Genomic DNA, 23,766 nt, shown 5'->3' on the forward strand with positions numbered 1-23,766 from the left:
TTATTCCCTCTTCTTTCCACCAAAGAATCATTAGTTTCACCACTCAGTCAATGTAGCTATTTAGATTATGTAGAAATAGACAGATTTATCTAAATACTCATCTGAATTGCTTATTAAGTAAAACAGCAAAACATGGTATTGGAGAAACTTCATATTAGAGGTGAAAAAACAGCTTAAAGAGATAATAACATTCAGAGGCAACTAGGTTCAGAGGATTTGCTATACATAAAATCACATCTACCTAATGAGCATGATATACTTAATTGTGTAAAACTAAACAAGTGTGTACCACATATTCACATCAACATGAGCCATCTAGATATGATCTAATGCTATTGGTCCTTAACATAAATCTGATTACTGCACTTGAATTTTACATGAAGTCATCATATAGTAAGGCAAATAATGACACTCTATGAAACAAAATCAAGACAACCACCAACCTGCATATGCAGCCATTTGGCTTGCGAGCCCTGCACATACTCCCTTGGTGTGTGTGGTCCAAATAACAACGCAGCTGCATCAAATTGTTGTGCACCAGGAAAAAACACCTTTAAGGTAAGAAAATTTTACAGCATATAGAACGTAAAAATATTCACAGTAACAAGATTACTCAACATGTCACGTCCACCAAATAAGACTAGAAGGTTCGAGTCTATAGAGATGGGTAAATGCCAAGGTGATAATAGAAAGGAAAGCATTTCTGAGAATTATAGTGCGAACCAACATGGTGATGATCTAGATTTCCAGGCAGAAAATGGTTTCAAACTTCACAAGTCAGTGGCCTCTATGTAAGTATTAAGGTGCAGTAGACTTACATCTTTTGAAGGAAACGCTTCAATGGCGGGATTCATGTTCACCCTTGAATTGACTGCTTCAATGTTCAATGAAAGGAACTAAAGAATCCAAATTAACAGAGAGATTCAGGTTTAACAGTTTAAAGCAAAACCATGTACCAGTTAGCAATAGACAGAGCCTGATGGGGATAGATACCTCGACTTGGTGCTGTAGTGACTGGATGTAATTAATAATCTCATCAAGAACAAGTGCTTTCCCAATAACCTTCTCAGAAAAAAAGTACACCAGGATATGTAAGGAAATATACTAAGTGAAACAAGATTAAACTCATAATACAGAGCCCTAGATAATTTACTGAGATGTTTTTAGAGTTGTCTAGTAATTAGAAGTAGTACCAAAGATACCAAATTCATCTTCAATTCCCTATACTTCATTTTGTAGGAAATACTACCTACATGTGCTAAGTAATTTGACTGACCTAAAACCAAGTAGAGATAACATAAATACCTTATTACATCCAGGAACCAAATCCTGAAGAATTTTCATCCTCTGGCTGATCTTTTCTCTCCTTGCCTGCCAAAATGGGCATGGTAGAGTGAATAAATCATACTAAATCGTCAAAATCTCGTTTGATGTTCTAGATAATATTTTTGCAAACTCAAGAGGACTAAAAGTGCATTACTTTCTCTCTGCGAGACTGTGGCTATAGGTAGCTTGGCCCCTTTTCGCCCTCACATGGATATAATCTTGCTTAGGTGGCTAAGAAGGTTTAGTACTTTGTTCCTCTGGCTTGTCATCAGCCCCTGAACTTGTTTCAACTTCTGCTTTAGAATTGCCGTTTTCGTTTCTAGATCCCTCTAACTCCATCCGTTTCCCACTTGAATCTTTCTGTTCAAAAACATCAACACAAAAATTAACATTCAAGTAAGCAACATAAACACAGCCATTAGCTGAAACCAATTCACCACTACTCTTATATCTCATAATTACTCTCATAAGCTTAACTCACTTCACCTCACACACAATTACACATGCAGCTACTAACTCAACAACTTGTTTATAAAGAGTTCACTAAATTAAGCTAAAACATAAACACCCACAACTTAAAGTTGATTCGTTTCTCCTCAAAGTTCATTACTTTCTTATCATTTCACTTCAAAGTTCATTACTTCCTCACAAACCCACACTTAAAAACTTAAACCCACAACCAAAAGAGCACCAAAATTTAACTTCAAAAAAAGTTGAAAAAACGAACCAAGCCATTAGCACTACTAGTAGAAACCATCTTAAAAGACTCGTCCTCGGAGCTCACATCCTTCCTCTTCCTTCCGCCGCCGCCATCGCTCTGCTTTAGAATTGCCGTTTCTTTTCATTGTAAACCAGAGCGTCCTTGGAAAACTAGAGAAACTCTAGAAATCGCTGAACTAAATGACGCAGAATAAAGGGTTACCATGTATGACCATCGCTGCAAGGCTATGTCCACTTCGGCGGAATCCAAGTAGGTGAGATGAGAAACCCAAATTAGTTTGGAGCCAAACGCAAAATCAGATTTTCTTGTCGATTCACCTCAGATCTGAAAGAAACCCCAATTCAATTTGAGAGAGATGAGAGAGAGGTATTCGCCCAGATAACTGGATGATTGGATTAGTTTGAAGTTTGAACAAGGATTAAGAAAAGAAAGGGGAGAGAGATGAGAGAGGAAGGGATGGCTTATAATGTCAGGGTTTGGGTCTGGCGTTTGTTTTGTGAAGATTGGGTTTATTAGTAAGAGGTCGATTGGGTGGGAGATTAGAATTTTAGCCGAAATAGGCGGGTTCTCAAAATATGTGGGGCACTTATTTACGGCACACTCTAAACGCATGCCGTGAAAGACCAACTAGAAAAGTCTTGTTACGGCGTGCTTTGGCACGTATTAAAAGCATGCCGTGAAAGACCAACTAGAAAAAGTCTTTTACGGCGTGCATTGGCACATATTAAAAGCATGCCGTGAAAGACCAACTAGAAAATTTTTTCCGGCGCGTATTCAAAGCACGCCATAAAAGACTAAAAAAGAGGAGTCTTTTACGGCGCTCATTTGGAGCACACTGTAAAAGGCTAACAGAGAGGAGTCTTTTACGGCGAGCATAATATGCACGCCGTAAATTTTAGGGGGTAAAAGCCTAGATTTCTTGTAGTGCATAATCCTTCATCTCAAAATCGGATTTCAAGTGTTCAGCGGTTTCCCTTAACTCTTTAAGGGCTTCTAATGAAGATCATGTCCAACATGAACCGCGATAGAATCCAAAACTTGTTATCAAAATGCGTGGGCATATCCCTTCCCAATCAAGTAGTCATCTTAGTGAGCATTTCAAACTTATTGCAAACTCGCTCCGTGGTCTAGAGCCACTTGACTTGGGTAAATGAAGTTCACCATGAACCTTCATGTATAATCCGTATCTAGATCCCTATAGAGATACGTAGTGACAACATTTGTAAGCTGCATGATCAGTTATTCGGAAACTACTAAACTGACAGGGTAGTAGAGTGCAATGACATCCATTATGAGAGAATATGTCTTATCGTAGTCGATTCCAGGGCGTTTTGTGAGAAGCCTTGTGCCATAAGGGGAGATTGTCATCTCTTTTTCTCATCACGCTTTCTAACGAAGACCCATTAGTCAATAGGTTTTATGTTAGAAGGTGTTGGCATCACTAGCTCGAAACCTTCCTCTTCGTTAGAGAATCTATCTTAACCTGGATCGCATCTTTCCATTTAGGCCAAATCTCTCTACGTTGGCATTCATTCATCAACGAAGCGTGGTTCGATATCATCAGACTCAACAAACTCATGCGCAACGAAATGTGCAACTACATCAACAATTATGATAGAGTTTCTATCCCACGTCTCATGTACACTAGTGTAATTTTCATAGAGCTCTATATTCTCAGGAATAGGGTTCTAATGTTGAGGCGTCCCCCAACAATAACCCAACCCGGAAGATTCTCATGAGACGGATTTTGAGTCTTGATGATCAAATGATTAGAATGTGCCAAAGTGTCATTCGAACCCACGGGCCTCCCACGCATCCTCGCTGGGGCCATGACCTGTAACACCAAAGTGCCACTCTCATTGGCGTTGGTGCCATGCCTACCTCCGTGTAGGGTGGTGCTACTACCTCTCGTAGGGACGTCCTTCCTTGCAGGCATGTTTGCAGCATATTTGTGTGATCTCATCACTTTAGTAGGGATTGAGATGAGACATAGTGGGGATAGGCCACGACAATTCCTGTCGTTCCTGTTGAACATCCATGTTCTTATCTCCCCCTAACGAACGGAAGACTATCTCATCAAAGTGACAACCCCCAAATCTAGAGGTAAGGAGATTGCCTTACAAGGGCATTAAGTGCCGGACGATTGTTGGAGTCTCAAATCCAACGTAGTTGCCCATTCGTTTGTACAGACCTATCATAGAGTGCTGTTGCGGCGCAATTGGCACATAAATGGCTCACTCAAATATGCGTAAGTACGATACTTGTACCCAGTCACTAGCTATAACGCAGAGGTACATTGAGTGGTGGTGGGTCGTAGATGAATTAGCATAGCTGCATGTGATATTACATCACCCCAAGCGGATATAAGGAGATTGGTGTGCATTACCAATGTCCGGACTACCATCGTAGTCGTTTTCGCAAGACCATTTGGGTGTGTACATGGGAATATGATGTCTAACATCAATCCCATTGCAATATCCATCGAAAGTCTTTCGATGTAAACTCTCTAGCATAGTCAAATCAAATTGACTGAATAGGTTAATCTGGGGAGTGAGCCCGTTGTCATATGATATGTGCTAGGAGTGGAGCATAAGCAGCATTTATAGGTGGACAATGGCACAACACGTGACCAGCGTGTTTGCTTGTCAACCAACATCATGAAATATTTAAGCGTCTGCAAGTTGGTTGAACTAGTCCACAGAATCCCCATGGATTCTATGTAAAAACATAATGAGTATTTTCATATCCTTTGCATAGGACGGTCTCAGTCCTAATTTCCCTAAGGAATGGCCTTTGTAAAACGAGTGACAGGCTTTAGAAGCAACCAATGAGAATTTTGGTTAGGCCTGAGCGTCTAAAACTCTATTTTGAAGCAAGTTGGTGATTGCAGCATCACCTGGGGCGCCATCACCATGATGGACGCCATCCATGGCATTATGGATAGGGACTGCGCTAGCCCTACGCTGGTGGTGGATGGAGGCGGTGCGCTAGGCAGCAGTGTCGGTCACACTTAGTCCAGGAAACAACTTTTGATTCATGCTTTATGTCGCTCGAGAGAAAGGATGTCCATGTGAAGTCTTTAGTAGATGCATCATAATATCATGACTAAGATGACCTATCCTGTCGTGACAAAGCCAATATGTGTTTAAATCCAAGAGATCTTCTCTCATAACTTTATTGGATTTAATAGCTCGAATAGTGACATAGAGTCCACTAGAGAGACACATAAACTTCTCTAAGATGCGCCTTTGTTCTTAATCATTAGAGGTATTGCAAAGGAACTCATTTCCGTTCTCTACATGCGTTTTCGCATGGAATCCGTTGGCTATTCATAGGGTACGATTTGCCCTAAGATCGTAGAGAGTTTTTGTGACAGTAATCAAGGTGCCATTTGGCAGAGGGAACTTAGGCTATTCCCTGTCCTTGAATTAATATTGATGACCCAGCCATCGTAGTCACAAAAGTAATATGCTCAGAATCAAAATTGAGTCATAATGAAAAGAACTCAAAATTTTATTCATAGGCTAACGGAGTTACATCATTGTCTCTTTAACCAAAGAAAATCTAATCCAAAATGCTACCTAATGCAAAACAATGGTAGTTGTCTAACTTATTTCGGTAATTCCAAAATAAATGTGACCAGGTGAATAAAGAGATGTCGGTGGAGCAAGGCTCGCTTAAGTACAACTAATCTCAGAACCTTCCTAGACATCACACTTACTTTGGGTGAGCCTACTTTGAAGAAAGACTAAGCCATTGGCATTTACTACAAAGTATATGACAATTGCCTATTACATCTCTTGGAAAAATAAAGACTTAAATAGAATTGTCAATCAATTGATCTCAGCCAGATTTGTAGTCTTTAACCCTTCATTCTAGATCATCTTCTTGATCTTCTTGTTCCACATAGTGAGCTTCTCTTGCTTCACAATATGCTTTGTAGGCGGTGACTAGTTCTTCACGAGCTCTACAAATGTGTGCCTAATGATCAGACACTCCACATCGAGAACATACATCTCTTTGCTCGAACTCCATTGATTGAGGCGCTTTGAAAGCGTCATTTAGATGGCTCTTAGTGTTGGTGGCGCCACCAACATGGTCAGAGGCGTTGCCTCCCTCTCTCTTTCCACGTTGACCTCTTCAGTTCCGTGTTCGCCTATTTTGGCCGTTACTTTCCCAAGTAGAGCGATTATATGGACCAGAACGTCCAAATGTATCCCTAAGATTAGGGTTTCGCTCTTGGCACCTTCTCTTAGGGGTGCGACTATAATTGGATTTCGGAATATTCTCTATTTCCACGGATCTTGAATTATAGTTCTTCACAAGGATGTTGTCATGCTTTTCAGCGACATTTATAGCTCTAATGAGCTCATGAAACCTTGTGATCCGTCCTGCAACAACATCGATTCGATAGTTCTTAGCAACCATCAATGCAGAGACGGGGAAGGTAGAGAAAGTCTTCTCAATCAACATTGCATCTGTGATCTCAATACCACAAAATTCCATTAAGGATTTAATGCGAACTGCTTCCGAGTTGTAGTCAAGAACTGACTTGAAATCACATAAGCGGAGGCTATGCCATCTGACTTTTAGGTCAAGAAGCAAGGAGTCACGGACGTTGCCAAATCTTTCTTCGAGTGAAACCCACAACCTTCTGGGGTCTTCTTCATTCATACACTCGTACTGGAGCGAATCATCCATATGACGAGTCATTAGGATGATGGCTTTAGCCTTATTTGCCTCTAAGGCTGCTCTATTTGCTTCCAAAGCTTGAGCTTGCTCAACAGTTAACACGTCCTGGCTAGGCTCGAGAATCATATCCAGGATTCCTTCGGCCTTGAGATGCTGGCAGACATCACGAACCCACCTGTGATATCCAGAGCCAGTTGTTCCCAATGGAGCAAAGTCCAATTTGTTCAGGTTACTCATCCTGAAAAAGAACAAGAAAAAAGGTTAGTTTCGCAGCGTAAAAGGCTACCACAAAAGCATATAAAATTCCTGAGCGTAATCGCTTACAAGAAATTAGGAATTTCTGAGCATAATCGCTTCCAAGAAATTAAATTCCAAGAGGTATTGGATTAGATCGAAACAATGACGTAAGTGGTCGATCATAAATTCTCTACAAACTCTAAGTTTGGAGATTTCAACAAGTTCTAAGTTTGGAGTGAGCACGAACTCCTACAGTTCGGCTTAATTTAGTCTCCCCTATGATGAAAAAAGGGGGTAGAAAAAGGGAGGTTGCAAGTCCCCGATAAAAAGAAGAGAAATTGAATTTAAAAACTCTAAAAAAAGGGAACTTTTAGGAAAAAAAAAAAAAAAAAAAAAACCTCGAAACAGGTGGCCGGAAAATTTGGCAGAAAAATTGGCAGGAAAAAGTCATCGGAAAAGTTGACCGGAATCGGTCAATAGACGTTGACCGTCACTGACGTGGCAGTGGGGTCCGTGCTGATGTGGCAGTGGGTCCCTGGGTGCTGACGTGGCAGTGAGGTCTGATGCTGACGTGGCAGTGGGTCCCTGGGTGCTGACGTAGCAGTGGGGTCTGATGCTGACGTGGCAGTGGGTCCTGGAAACTGACATGGCAGTGGGCCTTGTCAGTGGGCCTCTAGGCTTCAGGGCTTTTGGGCTTCCTTCTTTTCCTCTTTTTTTTTTTTTTGCTTTTCTTTTCTTTTCTGCCGGTTTTCTGTAGAAGATTTAGTCGACTGGTTCACCAACTTACCTGTTTTTTTGCTTTTTCTTCCGGTTCCTGAATCTTTAGCTTGAGAGGCTTCTGCTACCAAAATTTGGTGGAAATTGGAGGTCCGGAAGATGGTGAACAGGAGGAATATTTGCTGCGAGTTGTATGGAGCTTTCGGTGGCCGGTTGGGTATGTTTCTAGCCGGTTCTGGACTCCTGGGATCGAGTTCTTCAAGGTGTGAGGTGGAGGTAGAAAAGGCTTCAAGGTTTTGTATTCGGATTCAAGGTTTTTAGATTCTTGAATCAGGGTTTGGCTATTTGTTTCAGGGTTAGGGCTTCGTGCTGATAACGTGTTTAAGGAAAACTGAATTGGGAGAGAATTGAGTCGTACTTTCATTGATAATAGGGGCCTCTTTATATAGAGGATTACAAGCATAGAGATAGAGTTGTACATGGAACATAATCGCACATTGATTGGATATCTCCTAAGATTTTCCGTGAATATCTCTAATACAAACCCTATTTCAACTAGAGCAAGTAACCTCGAGTTTGGGCCAGACACATATTCTGGATTTACTTGAACAAAATGGTGGTTTTCTTGTGGTTGGTGTGAGTTGTTTTTGAGTTACTCATACAACCTTTCATAAGCTTACCAGATATGTTGTGTGACAATCCGGTGCACTATTCAATGGTGTAGGGGTAAATCCTACTTGTCAGGACAATCGTGGCGGAAGCTGAGATAGCGTGTTTGCAGCTTTATGATAGGAAGCCAATTTTGTGACTTTACCGCTTATAAGACTTCCGTTGTGTAGTAAGCTCCGAGGAGCATTTACGTTTTATTTTGTGGTGGCAACTTAATTCGTAAACTTATGTAATATATGACTCTATGGAGCGGGTTTGTATTGACATAGTGGGTTCAGGGCATTGATATGTACTTGGTTGAAAAGAAAAAAGTTTTCCAGGTATTTTGTATTGATGGCTGAACCATCACGCATGTATAATTCTAGTATTATATTGATTTTAAATGTTATTTAAAAATCGAGGCGTGACACCTTGCACCCAAGGCAGAGAGAACCCCATGGCTGAGATTGATCCTTCATCGGCCCACAATCAACTGATCAGAAGTCAGGTTAGCGCAAACTCAATAACCTAGATCAAAACCTCGCTTGGCCTTCCAGCTGCGAGTTGGCATGCCCGCGCACATGTCACCAAGCCAAAAGCACATGTGTAAGCTAAGAAGACCTCAGTCGAGTGACACGTGGCCAACATGATTTTTTGAGCGAACCGTGATAGGACCTTCCCCGAATTTCATCCTGAAATCCGATGTGGCCCTATCGGGCCCACCTTAGGAATAACTCTATAAAAAATTCGGCAGAGTCACCCCTAAAATTGACTACCCAAAACCTGTAAAAATACATTCACACTTTTAATATGCCATCCTTATTCTTCTGGAGCCGCCCTGCTCCCCAAATCACTACAACTCGACAATTAACAACTGAAATACGAACCATACAACATAAACCAAATGCACAAGTGCAACTCTCAAACTTTACAACATTTGTCCCACAGGTTATTAGAGCAATCTAAAGGGGGAAAAGAATTCAAGATACAAGTAGGTTCAATAAATAACCTACAATATAAAAAACAACAGCAACAGATGCTATGCCTCGAATACTATTATGCCGAACCAGCTACTCTACAGACTGGACATTTGAAAAAGAAGGGCCCAGGGGAAAGTAGATAAAAATGTTAGCGTGAGTGGACAAAAATAATTAATTGTAAAACAAAAGGAATTTATACTTTCCCACATTTATTCTTTTATAAAAATCCAATGCATGCAACATTTATAAAACACATTTCTTTAAGCTCGAAAACTTGTGAGTACATTTATTGCAACAAAGAAAAAGTTTTATCCCAATCTGACCTAAAATTATTATCTCAAAACCGCCATCATTTATTGCAGACTATTTTACACACACGTCAAGGATCTAGATGTTTATCTGGCTTTTAGTATATGTATATGTATATGTTTGTTTTTTTTTTTTTTTAATCGGGTGTGAAGTAGCAAGTCACCTCAGTTACGTTATACAAGTTAGTAACACATCCACCTATTCGATATTCGGACCAAGATCTACGAGGGTATTCTAGCAAAACTAGACTAATCCTTCCCCATAAGCTCACGTTCCCAAAGTCCTCTCAAACCTGCTAGCCAGAAACTGATATTAATATGTGTATGTTGAAATATAATTTTTTATAAATTTATTAGGTAATGACTCTTTTGTCGTCCGCCCACTTAGACCATCTCCAATGGATTGGTCATTTGACATGGTGGAGCTTTAACGGTAAGAAATGAAAGAGAAAAATCCTTTAACCGATTTGTCAAATCCGACTTGGATTTGACATTCCAGTTCTCTCTGTCAAATTTGACAGATCTCCCGAAACTGTCAATTTCTTTCTTTCATCTTCTTTACTTCTCCCTCCTTCCTTCTCTTCTCTCTGTTTCTTCCTACCCAGACCATAACCATTCATCCCAGACCACAATCATTCATTCATGGAAAAGTATCAGATCAATTTTAATTAAAAAAGAGAGCAAGATGATGGTCAATTGCGGTGGCAGATTGCTTGGATCTGGATTTGGAGCAAGATGATGGTCGATTGCCGTGGCAGAATCAGATCGATATCGGTGGCGAAGCTTGAATTGGAGAGAGAGATTGAAACAGAAAGCTTGATTAGCAATGTTGCTTGGATCTGCTCTTGTTGTGTTTTAGTTTTCATGAGTTTTGAATCTTGGAATCTATTGATTACAAGTTTGGGCATCTGATGTTGTTCTTGTAAAAAAGACAGAAAAAAAAAAAACAAAAACAGAAAAACCAGAAAAGAAGTCGAGAAGAAGGAGAGGTTGAGGAGAGAGAAAGCATGTTATGTGTTTGTAAATAATCAAAACAATTTAAAAAATAAAATATTCTTATTATTTGACCAATCCATTGGAGAATGAGTGTAGCAAAAATAACACTACCACATCAACTTTCAAATTTGAATTTGACACAAGCATTTTGAATACTCCATTGGAGATGCTCTTATGAGGGTGAGTCGTGCAAATGTTTGCTAGTAATCCCAAAGTATGCAGAAGCACGTGCGATTATTATTAAATATTAAACGCGTGGCCATTTAATACAAATCAACAAACACCAAGAAATTTAGGACGTACTTCTCCCGTAAGTGGATATTAAAAATCAAAGAAAAAGTTTTATCCCAATCTGACATGAAATTATTATCTCAAAACCGCCATCGCCATCATTCATTGCAGACTATTTTACACACACGTCGAAGATCTAGATGTTTATTTGGCTTTCAGTATCTGTACGTTTTTTTTTTTATCAGATGTGAAGTAGCAAGCCACATCGGTTACGTTATACGAGTTAGTAACACATCCATCCATTCAGTATTCTGATCGAATTCCACTTGGGTATTATAGCAAAATCAGACTAATCCTTCATCATAAGCTCACGTTCCCAAATACCTCTCAAATTTGCTACCTAGAAACTGATATTAGCACGTGTATGTTGGAAAATAATCTTTCACAAATTTACTAGGTAATGACTCTTTTGTCGTCCGCCCACTGATGAGGGTGAGTGTAGCAAATGTTTGCCAGTAATCCGTAGTATGCAGAAGCACGTGCGAAACGGCATATGCCAAATTCCTCCGGAGGAGATAAATCAGATGCTAGCAAGAGGAGAAACGCGAAAAGCAGGTAGTGCCACGTGGGACACTACCTGGCAAACAGGCATCGCATCCCGACCCAAAACCAAGCGAACCAAAAACCAAAGCCACTACGCCTATGGCGGTCCTTCATCTCCTCCCTTTTCATCATCTTCTTCTTCTTCTTCGTCTCGACCTTATTATTATTTTCCACAGATAAAAAACCACTCTCTTCACTCCCACGCATCTCCCGCTCTCTCTTCTGCTGTGCTAGATCGCAACAGCAGCCGAACTGGGCTGGGCCTTTATATCCAAGATTCCCTGATACCATCTTGGTATTGCCTAGTTTCTCCTACTTTTCAGGTACCCACTTCTTTTTTACGCCAGAATTTGTTGATTTTTGGGGCATTGAATTTTGGGGGTGAATTGATTCATTAGTTTTTTATATGAATTTGTGGTTTTGGTGATTGTTTCAATGCCGGACTCGGAGATATGATTAGTTTGTTATAAATGGAAGATTTGTTCATTTGGGTTATTCAAGTTGGAGACCATGCTTATGATTACCGGCTCAAATTTCCGAAATTTGAAAATCTTGAATGATACTCACTCATGTGTAATAAAGGAATTGCATGCTTGAGTGAGTCGGATAACCCAATTGATCAGCAGCAGCAACAGGCTGTCTACTTGATGGAGAGCCCTTCCACTACCCCTCACTTTGGCTCTAATTCCACCCATGTTTCCAGCCCTGTTTCGAATGAAGACAATCCCCTCGTGTTAAATTTCTGTGTAGTTTCTCCGGTAGTATATTGCCTCGGCCGCAGGATGGGAGGCTCCGATATGTCGGTGGGGAGACACGAATTGTTAGTGTTCCGCGAGACATTAGGTATGAGGAGTTGATGAGCAAGATGAGGGAGCTTTATGAAGGGGCGGCGGTGCTTAAGTACCAGCAACCGGATGAGGACCTTGACGCCCTTGTCTCGGTTGTGAATGATGATGATGTGACCAACATGATGGAAGAGTATGATAAGTTGGGGTCGGGTGATGGTTTCACCAGGCTCAGGATTTTTTTGTTTTCGTATCCCGACCAAGATGGTGGTTCCTCACACTATGACGGGGATGAAAGGGATCATGAGAGGAGGTATGTTGATGCACTCAATAACTTAAATGATGGTTCCGAATTTAGGAAGCAGCATTTAGAGTCCCCTGTCATCACTTCAGTTGATGATCTCCATGGAGTTGAACAGTTCTTTAGTCCAATGAGTCTCGAGGGTGGCCTCCATAGCCAGAGAAACGAGATATCCATGTCTCATTATAACCTGCATCGCCTCAAAATACCTCATATAGGTTCAGGGCAACACCATCAGCCCATTAGCCAAAGGTATAACGACATGGAAGCTCCGTGGAGTCCTGCATACCATTCTCCTAGGCATCACGGGCACCTTGATCCAAGACCAATGGCAGAGTTTCCAATTTCTCCTACCTCTGCACGGTACCGTATGCCATTTGCAGATGTACCTGATAAATGTTCAGATAGAATGCCTGAAGAATATGCACGGCCGCCATTGAATCATCAGCCTGGATTTCATCAGTATTCTGATAATGCTGTATGGCTTCCATCTCACTTTGAAGAGAGGAATGCATATAATGCTTGTGTTTCTTCTGTTCTGTTTCTCCTCTTTACCTTACCAAACTACCAAAATTGTTATACCAATGACGCATTAGGAATGGAAAGGCCCATGGTTTGCTTCCCATGTGAAATGGGGTTTGAACCCCCTCTCGATACCTACCTTGCTATTTGTGAGAGTTTGCTGTCGCCTAAAGATTGTAGTGTTCGACCGGAGAGGCCCCTATCTGAGGTTGGGTCTGTGAAGCAGGTTTGGGGAATTTCTGGGTATCAAAAAAACAAAAAAAAAACAAAAACACAAAAAAAAAAAAACAAAAACAAAAACAAAATAAAACTTGTTGTCTTACATACGTCGTGATATTTATAGCATTGTTCCCTGTAACCACGTTGAATGAGGATTCCTTTCTCCCAAAATAAGCAGAGCAATTTATGGCGATACATATGTGATGGTCCATTTGACTCTGACATATCCCCAATAATATGCACACATGATATATATCAAGGCTGCATATCAGAATATCAGATTGTTCAAGAATCTCCTACGGACTCCAGTTGCTCTATTATGAAGATTCCTTTGCAGTTTTTACTAGGATTTTTCGGAGATGTAGATAATGACAAGGTCGTGCGTATCATAGGTCCATTTGGGTGAAGTTTTCGATTAGTTGATATTCAGTCTGACAAATTCGAGTTGCAGGTAGCATGACCTTGGATTTTTGAGTCGCAAGTAGGTTTCTTGAATGCAAGAGTGCTCTAGGCACATGATGGTGATTTTGTTATATGATTTATAGTTTTTGGCGGGTGCTAAAATGACAATTAAATATGTGACCTTTAGGTGGTACTTTCATTGATGTAAGTACCTATTAGGAAGTACAGATCTCTAAGGTGAAGAAGTACCGTGATGCCAAGTATCGCATTTTTCGTGAGCTTTATGACCAGCAGCTATCTCGTCGTTCGCTGATGGCTCAAGCCTTGACATAGGTTCTTGTGCCTCTTTGTATCAGCGGGTGGCAGTTGCTTAATAGATCCATTTATGGGGCCAATGTGCTTTCTTTATCCGAAGATAAAATGTCTGGGGCTGTGGGATTCAAATTTGCTCACCATCCACCATCCTATAAACGTGCCACGTATTCTACAGTACAACCATGGTTAACTCTTTAAAATTCTATTATAATAAATTAATAATATTTGTAATTAATGAAGAGAAAGAAATAAAAATCACTCTCTCTCTTCCTTCCCAATTCTCAGAAACAGTTCTTCAGGAGCTTAATTTCATCTTCCTCCCAGCAAACTCAATTGCAGACCACTTCATGAATATTCTCTCTCCTCTACTTCTACCTTGTAATTTAATATTCATGAAGTATGACAACTCTAAAACAAACAAACAATAACCGAAAAATCCCAGATTAGGACCCGTCCTCTATTGTTCATCGTTCATGGTTACGGTTTTGAGTTTTGGTTGGTTTTCCACCACCTCGACTAGTTCTCTGGGTTTAAAATTAATACTGGGTCATGCTTGGTTCACAGAGTGGAAGAATTTGGTGGAATTCTGAGAATTCGCGTTGCCTTTGTTCACAGATTAGCTGATTAATCTGCCTCTCGATACCAAGTACAAAACAATTAATATTGAGAAATTGAAGCTTTATGGATTGTGGGTGGCAGTTCGATTTGGGTTTTCCTCAAGGAAATCTTGTTGGAAGATGTTGGATATAGATTATAGTGGGACTTCTGATAGGAGCATTTTAATGCGACGTTTTAACTGCTTTTCCCTACATTTTCTGCGCCATTTCCTTAGAAAATCCCTGTTTTGGAAAGTTTCCATTCTTCGATTGGGAAAGTTCCTATTTGTAGAAAGTTTCTATTTTGTAGTTTCTATTTTTCATTTTTAGAAAGTTTCCATTTTTCAGTTTAGGAAAGTTTCTATTTTTCTTATTAGTTTCTATTTTCAGGACCTCCGAGCTAAAAAGTGGAAATGAACTCATAAATGGAAAGAGGAGCTTGCGAACACCAAAGGGAGCAAAGATGAAGGTACATTGGAGTAGATGAAGGTGAAATGTACTAAAAGATCAATTTTACACATATTCCTACTCCGGCTAGGAGAAACCAAGCCAAGCAAAGAAGAAGGAGTGGCCGCCTGACCAAATGAACTTCAAATGAGCTGAAACCTTCCAGATCCATTCTAGACACCCAAAGGATCATTTCTTATGAAGAGTGCCAGAGCAAAATATGAGTGGAAGGCCTTCAAACAATCAGCCCAATTTTCTACAGAAGCAAAACCGGAAAACTGGACCTGTAAGAGGTCCAGCAGCATTTCCGGCCCAACCACATGGATTGAAGCTCTGAAAATTTGTCAGGATGATCTACACTCATAGAGGAACATTTGATATGAAGAAATCGGAGGCCCAATATGAAGTTTTGATGGAGAAATAATTGAAGGAATAAAGGGGCAGAAACTGACCTGAAAACAGCTCAACACCACATATTCATGTTTCCCACCCATATGAAGAAAGCATTTCTTTTTCCTTGGATACATTTTTTCTACTCTAAGAGATCATCATCACTTCCACATTTCTTCACCTTCATGCTTTGCTTTCATCATTACCTCATCTTTTACATATTTTACAAACCACTCTCATACTCCACTTTCATTATTTTTCTTCATCTCATCATTTCACTCTTCTTTTTCTTCCCTATTTAAACACCTTCTCCTCTCACTCTCAATCACCAATTTCTGAATCCATAACACAAATTCCTTCATCCATTTCATCTTCTTTGTCTCTCTATTTCCCTTCCATTTTCCCATCCATCCTCTAGTCATCTCCACGAGTTCAAGCAAGGCCAAAGGAAGAAGAAGAGAAGCCGTGAGCATCACCATCCATATCCATCCTTGAAGCTTGCTTTCAAGATTCAAGAGCCCATAACGTTTATCATCCATCTCATCTTCATCCACGGTGTAATCCGATTCTCCTTTGTAACCTTTGCTTTGAATTTCGTTGGTTATGAACTAGTTGACACATGTGTTTGAACAAATATTAATTTCTGGAATTTTTATGATTAATTGAGAATTTTCAGATTCATATTATTGTTCTTCGAGAGTTGCTTATGTGGGTTTGTTTAATTAAATTTGCATTATAGATATCCTTTGTGTATTAATCTTATTTGGGTCGACACTTATAGGGTTTATGCATAATTGTTGCTAGGTTTAAGAACATGAAATCGACTTTTCGTTTTGTGTAAACTTGAACCAAAGTAGTAAAGGTTTTGGACAAAGATCGAATTTAATTAACGAGGATTGCAATTAGGTGGACTTTTCCATACTAAGTTGTACACTTGAGTTGATAGCCTTTCTCTATGTTTATTGCGTTGAACATGTTATGATTGACTAGCTTTCTAGGGCTTGAATGCATGTTTGATAGGATTAGTCTTTGTGCTTTCACTTAGATTAATTAGCATTGAAAAGTAAAATATGGGAAATTGTTTGCTTTTAACGTTTCACATGATCAACTCCTTTCTCATGACTTAGATGAACAATATTAGGGTTTGAATCAATTTTAATCATATGTTTCGATTTTGATCTTTGTTCTCTCATTCGATTCGTATTTTTATGTTTTTGCATTTTAATTATTTTGTTAACTTAATTTTATTTTCGAAAATCCAAAAACCAAAAATCCCCCCCTTTTCGTAAATATGTATATATTTTGTAATATCTTTGTGAATATTATACTTTATTTTAATTTTAATTGTTTGTTTGTCCTACATTGACAGGTGTACCCTCAATCCCCGGAATAGAACGATCCCTACTTACTTATATTACTAACGACATTTCAGGGTTAAATTATGCGCTTGCTTTGAGCGCATCAACTTCTAAATAGTTTGCAATACTCAAATCAAATCTTAAAACTGAGATTTCTGGTATAGAAAGCAACAACACCACCAGCACGATAGGTTTGACTGTGGAAGATAATCGACGAGGAAGCATTAAGATTATGAAATTGAGTTGGGAATATGAACGCCCGATGAAAACCCATAGCAAATCTGAAGTCTAATCGAAATTTGGAGGCCATTTGATCACCCAAGCAAGCCCTCTTTTTTTTTTTTTTTTCCTTCTATACAGAAGCTTGAAGTGAAGAGGGTGAGATAGAGAAATTGGAAAAGGAAGGCTGTAGGGGAAGGTGATTCGATGGATCGGGAAAGAAGGAATCAAAGGTTTTGTGGTTCTCTCTACCTTTCAACTCAAGATCAGTATTACAAAAATGATTAGCCAGAGAGGGAGTTGGGGTCGTGATGGTTGTGGATGCCATGAAAGGGTGAGAGGAAAGAGATGAGGCTGCTGTATTTTATTAAGAACATAATATAATATTAAAATATTAAAATATAGATGATTGATGTATCATTTTTATAACAGTTAACTAGAGTGGTGTTGAAAAACAGTGGTAAACTTTTATAGGATGGTGGTATCACCACCTAATTAAATGTGGTGAGCAAATTTGAATCTCATGCGTGAAGTTATGTTGAAGAAGATACACATTTTTATATGTAAAGCCTTGATTTTTGCAACTCTTTTAAGAAAGTTTTTCGAAAGCCAAATTAATGTACAGGAAAAGCAGTGCTAAAGAAAATTGAGAATTAAACCACTGCAAGTGGCCTAGTGGTTCTTGCCTAGTTGGGTGTGCTCCCCAACCTAGGTTCGAATCCCGAAGATGTCAAAGTGGCCAGGCACTGTGCTGCAATGCACAGTTGGAGCATTTCACATGCGCCGAAGGGGTTTATCTTGGGCCTAGGAAGCCTTTGGGTTACCCTTGACAAAGTCAAAAAAAAAAAATTGAGAATTAGTACAGTTAATAGTTCGAGGTTCATCTGGTAAATTTTTGTTTTTCTGCGTTACTATTGATAATAAGATTAAATTATTTGGATTGTCTGCCGCATTCATGAAACGATTTAGGGGTTAATTTTTATTTTTTCCTTTCGGTGATGGCTACTTCAAAGTTCACAAATTATGACACTTTTTCCCTTCTGAAAAATTAGTCCATCTATGGAGAGTCGTCTTAGTTCAGAGCAAATGAAAATGGGAGTCGATGGATTATGACCACTTAATTTATCATGAAAATTTCAACTACTCTTTTCCATATCTTGATTTTGTTGTTTTCAGCAAAGTCTCTAACTCTTTTGGTGCATTTCCCTTAGTCAGCTTGATTGAAACAAGACAAGATTTGGAATTTGTGTTTGTGTTCTGTCACTGTGTGCCATAAGTGTTTGTGTTCTGTCACTGTGTGCCATAATCAAGATTCGAATTTAGCATGTGAATGTGAGACTCATTCAGCGGGCCAGACTTGGATCCTCTCCTAACCTCATTTCTCTCCTAACCTACCTAAGCTCCTATCCAGATGTAAGACACGTGGAAAATTTTACATCCAATGATTAAATTCTTCTTGAATTTTGAATTTTACAATACTACCCTTTTCTTTGTCCTCCCTCCCATCTCTTCACTCCTTCTTCCTCCCTCTTCCTGTCACTCCAACTCTGTTCTTCTTTATCCATGGCTTAACAATTCAACCCCGACCTTACTTCTCAAATAAATATTGAGATGCAGACACAACCCCAAGGTAAAAGCTCTCAATCGAAGCTCTTTCAATTCAACTACTGATGGAAAAATACGATTGATTCTCAGAAGCTTCGTGACCAGAGACTCAAACTCATATAGATTACCCCAATTTCTTTATTTCTTTCTCTTTTAGAAATTTATAGCTTCTTTGCATTTCTTACAATTCGCTCTCACATAGATCATGGTCTCCTCTGAGCCCTTATCAATCTTCTTCTCTCTGTCTCCAACCCTTTTTCATGTTTATTCTACGAAAATGGTCTGTAATGGAAATCTGGGATTGGAACTTGAGATTTGCATTTTTCCACCCTTATTGTTTTGGGGCAAAATTTAAGGTTGCAATTCAATCGATTGGTTTGATTTGGAGCTGGGTGTTCCATTGATGTTCTTCTCTGTAAAATTTCATTGTCTAAACTCTTTCAAGGACTGCGGGATCAGCTACTTTTGTCTTTTTCTCTTATTTCCAGAAAATCAAAACATTTTCAATATCAAATTTCATTGAAGCCCACTTGATTAGTTAAACGTATTGTTGCTGAGTGAAGATGAAAAAGAACTGAGAGAGAGAGAGAGAGAGACGCGCTTCGCGCGACAGGCAAGCGTGAAGGAAGAGAAGAAGAAGAGACAGAAAAAGGAAAAATAGAAAATGACAAACTAAAATTGTTGTAGACCATTAGATTCATTATAGCCACGTGTCTAAATCTAATAAAAAGCTTAGGAAGGTTAGGAGGAAAATGAGCTCATGAGAGGATCCTCTCCCTTTCCGGAGTCTTATTTTGACATTGTTAATTGAGGCACTTGGTCCATGGAATATAGTGGACATTGTTGACTTAATTGTACAAGACTACAAGTGCTTGGTATATCTAAGGTGGCTTTGGGTTACAACTGATAAGAAATACTGGGAGCCTATACCTGCATTACCTCTACTGTATTCATGGAAAACCCAAAAACTCTCTTTCTTTTTGGTGTTCTCTTACTGCAGTACTCATGCTTACTTGAGTTGGCCATATCTTCTTCCAACTTCACCGATCAATCTGCTCTTCTTGCAATCCAATCCAAGCTCACTTTCGACCCCTCCAATACTGTATTGGGCGGTAATTGGACCACCAACACAAGCTTCTGTAATTGGATTGGAGTCTCTTGTAGTATTCACAGGCAAAGAGTCACAGCCCTCAATCTGTCCTTCATGGGTCTCCAAGGCACCATTGCACCTCATGTTGGCAACCTCTCCTTCCTAGTCTTGCTCGATCTTCGAAACAACAGCTTCTCTGGGGCACTGCCACATGAGATCAGTTGCTTGCATCGCTTGAGGATACTTAAATCTAGTTACAATCAGTTGGAAGGTAACATCCCTCCAAGTTTATATTATTGTCAAAAGCTTGAAATCATATACCTCCAAAATAACAGGCTAAGCAGTTTTATACCTCTAGAGTTGGGATTCCTACCTAGCCTTCAAGAATTATATCTCCATGAAAATAAACTTACGGGTGGAATACCGTCATCTTTGGGCAATATTTCAACATTAAAAGTGTTGAGTTTGGGTGTAAATAAACTCACCGGTTCATTACCTTCTACTCTCCTCAACCTGTCTTCTCTAGTTAAAGTCTATATATATAGTAACAACATATCTGGAAGCCTACCTATGGATCTTTGCCACTATTGGCCTAGTATTCAGATCCTTTCTTTTGGGGGCCTTAACCTTGTTGGCCAAATTCCCTCAAGAATATATGAATGCACACAGCTTGTGGCCTTATCTGTGCCTTATAATATGCTTGTGGGAAATATTCCAGAAACAATTGGGCTTTTACAAAATCTTGAAGAGCTTTATCTGGGTGCTAATGGCCTAACTGGCACCATACCTCCTACCATTGGTAACATGTCGAGCTTGAAAGTCTTTGATTTGGGGCCTAATTACATTACAGGAAGTATTCCGAGGGAACTGGGGCGTCTTTCCAATCTAAACTTGTTTACTTTTTATGGAAATAGCCTAACAGATGCAATACCTCAAGAACTTTTCAACATGTCATCCTTGCAAACTTTCTCACTTCAACATAATTCCCTTTCTGGAACTTTTCCTCCATACAACAAGATTTTTCTTCCCAACCTTGAAAACCTCTATTATTCTAGTAATCAAATAACTGGAAACATCCCATCATATTTTACCAATTTTAGCAACCTTTATGATCTTGATGCTGCCAACAACTTACTCTATGGACCAATACCCACGAACCTTGGTAGCTTGAAACACCTGGAACTCCTTATATTGGGAGGAAACCATTTAACAGGAGAACCTGGAGTTAAAGAACTTAGATTCCTTTCCTCTTTATTTAATTCCACTTCTCTGACCCTTTTGGCTTTGGAAGACAATCCTCTAAATGGTGTCATACCCGATATCTTGGGAAATTACTCTTATTCCATCAGGCAAATATATGCACCAGGGTGCAAAATCCAGGGTCATATACCTAAGACAATTGGCTCTTTGAAAAATTTGACCACCATCGTCTTCATGAATAACAATATCAGTGGTAATTTACCATCCTCAATTGGGAAATTGGAGATGATGCAGAGATTGTATCTTGATAACAACAATATTGAAGAAGCCATTTCAGAGGAGCTTTGTCTTATGGTGAACCTGGGAGAACTGTCTTTATCAAATAACAAATTCTCAGGGTCTATCCCAAATTGTATAGGAAACCTCAGCCTCCTTCAAAGAGTTTACCTAGATTCCAATAGGCTGACATCGTCAGTCCCAGTGAATTTATGGAACCTGGAAGGCCTCTTGTTCTTGAATTTGTCATCCAATTCCATGGCCGGAGATTTACCTACAAGAATGGGAAAGCTTAATGTTCTTCAAATGGTTGATTTATCTTGGAACCAAATTAGGGGAAGTATTCCAAGCATCATTGGAACTTTTCAAAGCTTGAACTGGCTAGATTTGTCAAACAACATGTTTGTAGGACACATTCCACAAAGTTTCAGTGATCTGAAAGGGTTGGAATATTTGGATCTGTCATACAATAGATTGTCGGGCACAATACCAAAGTCTCTTGAAAAACTCAGGTATCTCAATTATCTGAATTTCTCATTTAATAAACTCTCTGGTGAGATTCCTTCTGGGGGACCGTTTGTCAACTTCACTGATCAATCATTTTTGGAGAATGGAGTACTTTGCGGCAGATCAAATTTTGGAGTCCCACCATGTAAGGCTCATAGCAAAAGGAAATCAAATATGGCTTTTCATTGGCTCAAATATATTCTTCCAGCAATTGCATCCACAACAATTCTCCTGGGTCTTATTCTACTGTGGAAAAAGTATCATAAACGGAAAGCATCATTGCCAAGTTCCGATGAAAAGTCACCATTAACAGAGCACAAAATGGTATCATATCAAGAACTCCGCCTTGCTACAAATGACTTCTGCGGAAGCAACTTAATTGGAGTGGGAAGTTTTGGCTCTGTGTACAAGGGATTGCTCTCTGATGGGACAATTGTTGCTATAAAGGTTCTAAATTTGCAAATGGAAGGGGCCTCCAAAAGTTTTGATGCAGAATGCAAGGTGTTGCGAACAATCCGGCATAGGAATCTTGTAAAGGTCATAACTACATGTTCTAGCCCTGAGGTCAGAGCTTTGGTGCTGCAGTACATGTCTAATGGCAGTCTTGAGAAGTGGTTATACTCTCACAACTACTGTCTCAGTATTCTGCAAAGAGTAAGCATGTTGATCGATATTGCATCTGCTTTGGAATATCTCCATCATGGTCAAGAAGAAACTGTGGTGCATTGTGATGTGAAGCCTGGCAATGTCCTTCTTGATGAAGACATGGTTGCACATGTTGCAGACTTCGGTCTTGCAAAAATTTTAGCAAAAAACAAAGACGCAACACAGACAAGAACCATCGGTACTGTGGGTTATGTAGCACCAGGTAACTCTAAATATTTCCTTTTGTTGATTGCTACATGATAAAACTAATTGTGGTTAGTTCATGGAGAATAATAACCATGGAAGTTTGTCTTATGTCTTTGTCTTAGATCGATGCATTGTAAGTAGATTAAACATCAGGTAAATATGATTTAAGAAAGATGAGAATGGTTTCCTTTATATTCTTAGATAATCTGTTACATAATGTTCAAAAAAAGAAAAAAGAAAAAAAGATAATCTTCATTACAATAAAAAGCTATACCGTGCTTAATTATCTTGATGTTTTGCGCCTTGGCCCCCAGAATGTTTCATCAACCAGGATGCTAATTACCAGATTACAAGTGAAGTACTCATAGCATTTCTTTAAGGCTATCAAAATCTTAACATACATTTTGGAGTTCTGTAGAAACTTGTAGCATTTTACAGTTTATACTTGGTGGAGTACTGAATACTGATATTAAATTTTGTTTGTAATTGATGCTTGTAAACAGAGTATGGTTCTACAGGAAGAGTGTCCAGAAGTGGCGATGTTTATAGCTTCGGGATAATGTTGCTAGAAATAATGGCGAGAAAGAAACCAACTGATGAAATGTTTGCTGGAGAAGTGACTTTGAGGCAATGGGTAAATGTGTCTATCCCTGACAATGCTCTAGAAGTGGTGGATGCTGACTTATTGAGCATAGAAGAGGGAAGAGACATGTATGCCACAGAATCTATCCTTATGTCCATCCTGGAAATAGGCTTGAGGTGTTCCGAAGTAGCAGCAGAGGATAGAATGGACATTAAGGATGTGGTGCCCAAGCTCAAGAAAATAAAACTGGCACTACAAGAATGAGACAGAGGTGTTTAACATCCATCTTTTAGCCTTGGGCCCTTGGCTTTTTCTATTTGCATAGCGTTGTTATTTCTCAGTTTTCAGTTTGTCATTCGAGCATACACTTGATTGTTTTTCCTTGGCGATAACTTAGTAGCATCATTTAGAATTTCTATTTTGATTGCATGAACAATAAATTACTCTTGAAGATAATCTGTCCTTTGGGACTTTTGGTATTGTTCTCAACCCTGTTTCCTATCGTGGTGCAATAGGATTCGAGTGATTTTGGCAGATGTTTGGGTCCAAAATGAATATTTGGAGCAGCCCAAACCCACTTTTGTTCGACTAAAGCTAAATGAAACTAGAATTTCCGGATCAGAAGTGTTCTACGAGATAT

At 39.4% G+C, this 23,766-nt stretch overlaps 1 protein-coding gene and 1 pseudogene across 1 annotated transcript; one reads left to right on the forward strand and one right to left on the reverse strand.

The window, feature by feature from the left end:
- Positions 1-413: 413 nt before the first annotated feature.
- On the reverse strand, positions 414-2,261 carry LOC112198999 (annotated as a pseudogene).
- A 17,280-nt stretch (positions 2,262-19,541) lies between these two features.
- Positions 19,542-23,535, forward strand: LOC112199000 (probable LRR receptor-like serine/threonine-protein kinase At3g47570). The gene is made up of 2 exons (XM_024340072.2): positions 19,542-22,559; positions 23,047-23,535. The coding sequence occupies exons 1-2, from the start codon at positions 19,571-19,573 to the stop codon at positions 23,388-23,390; spliced, it is 3,333 nt and encodes a 1,110-aa protein (XP_024195840.2). The 5' UTR covers positions 19,542-19,570; the 3' UTR covers positions 23,391-23,535.
- The last annotated feature ends 231 nt before the right edge of the window (positions 23,536-23,766 follow it).

The sequence above is a fragment of the Rosa chinensis genome, chromosome 4 (genome assembly GCF_002994745.2).
Source record: "Rosa chinensis cultivar Old Blush chromosome 4, RchiOBHm-V2, whole genome shotgun sequence".
Classification (NCBI taxonomy): Eukaryota; Viridiplantae; Streptophyta; class Magnoliopsida; order Rosales; family Rosaceae; genus Rosa; species Rosa chinensis.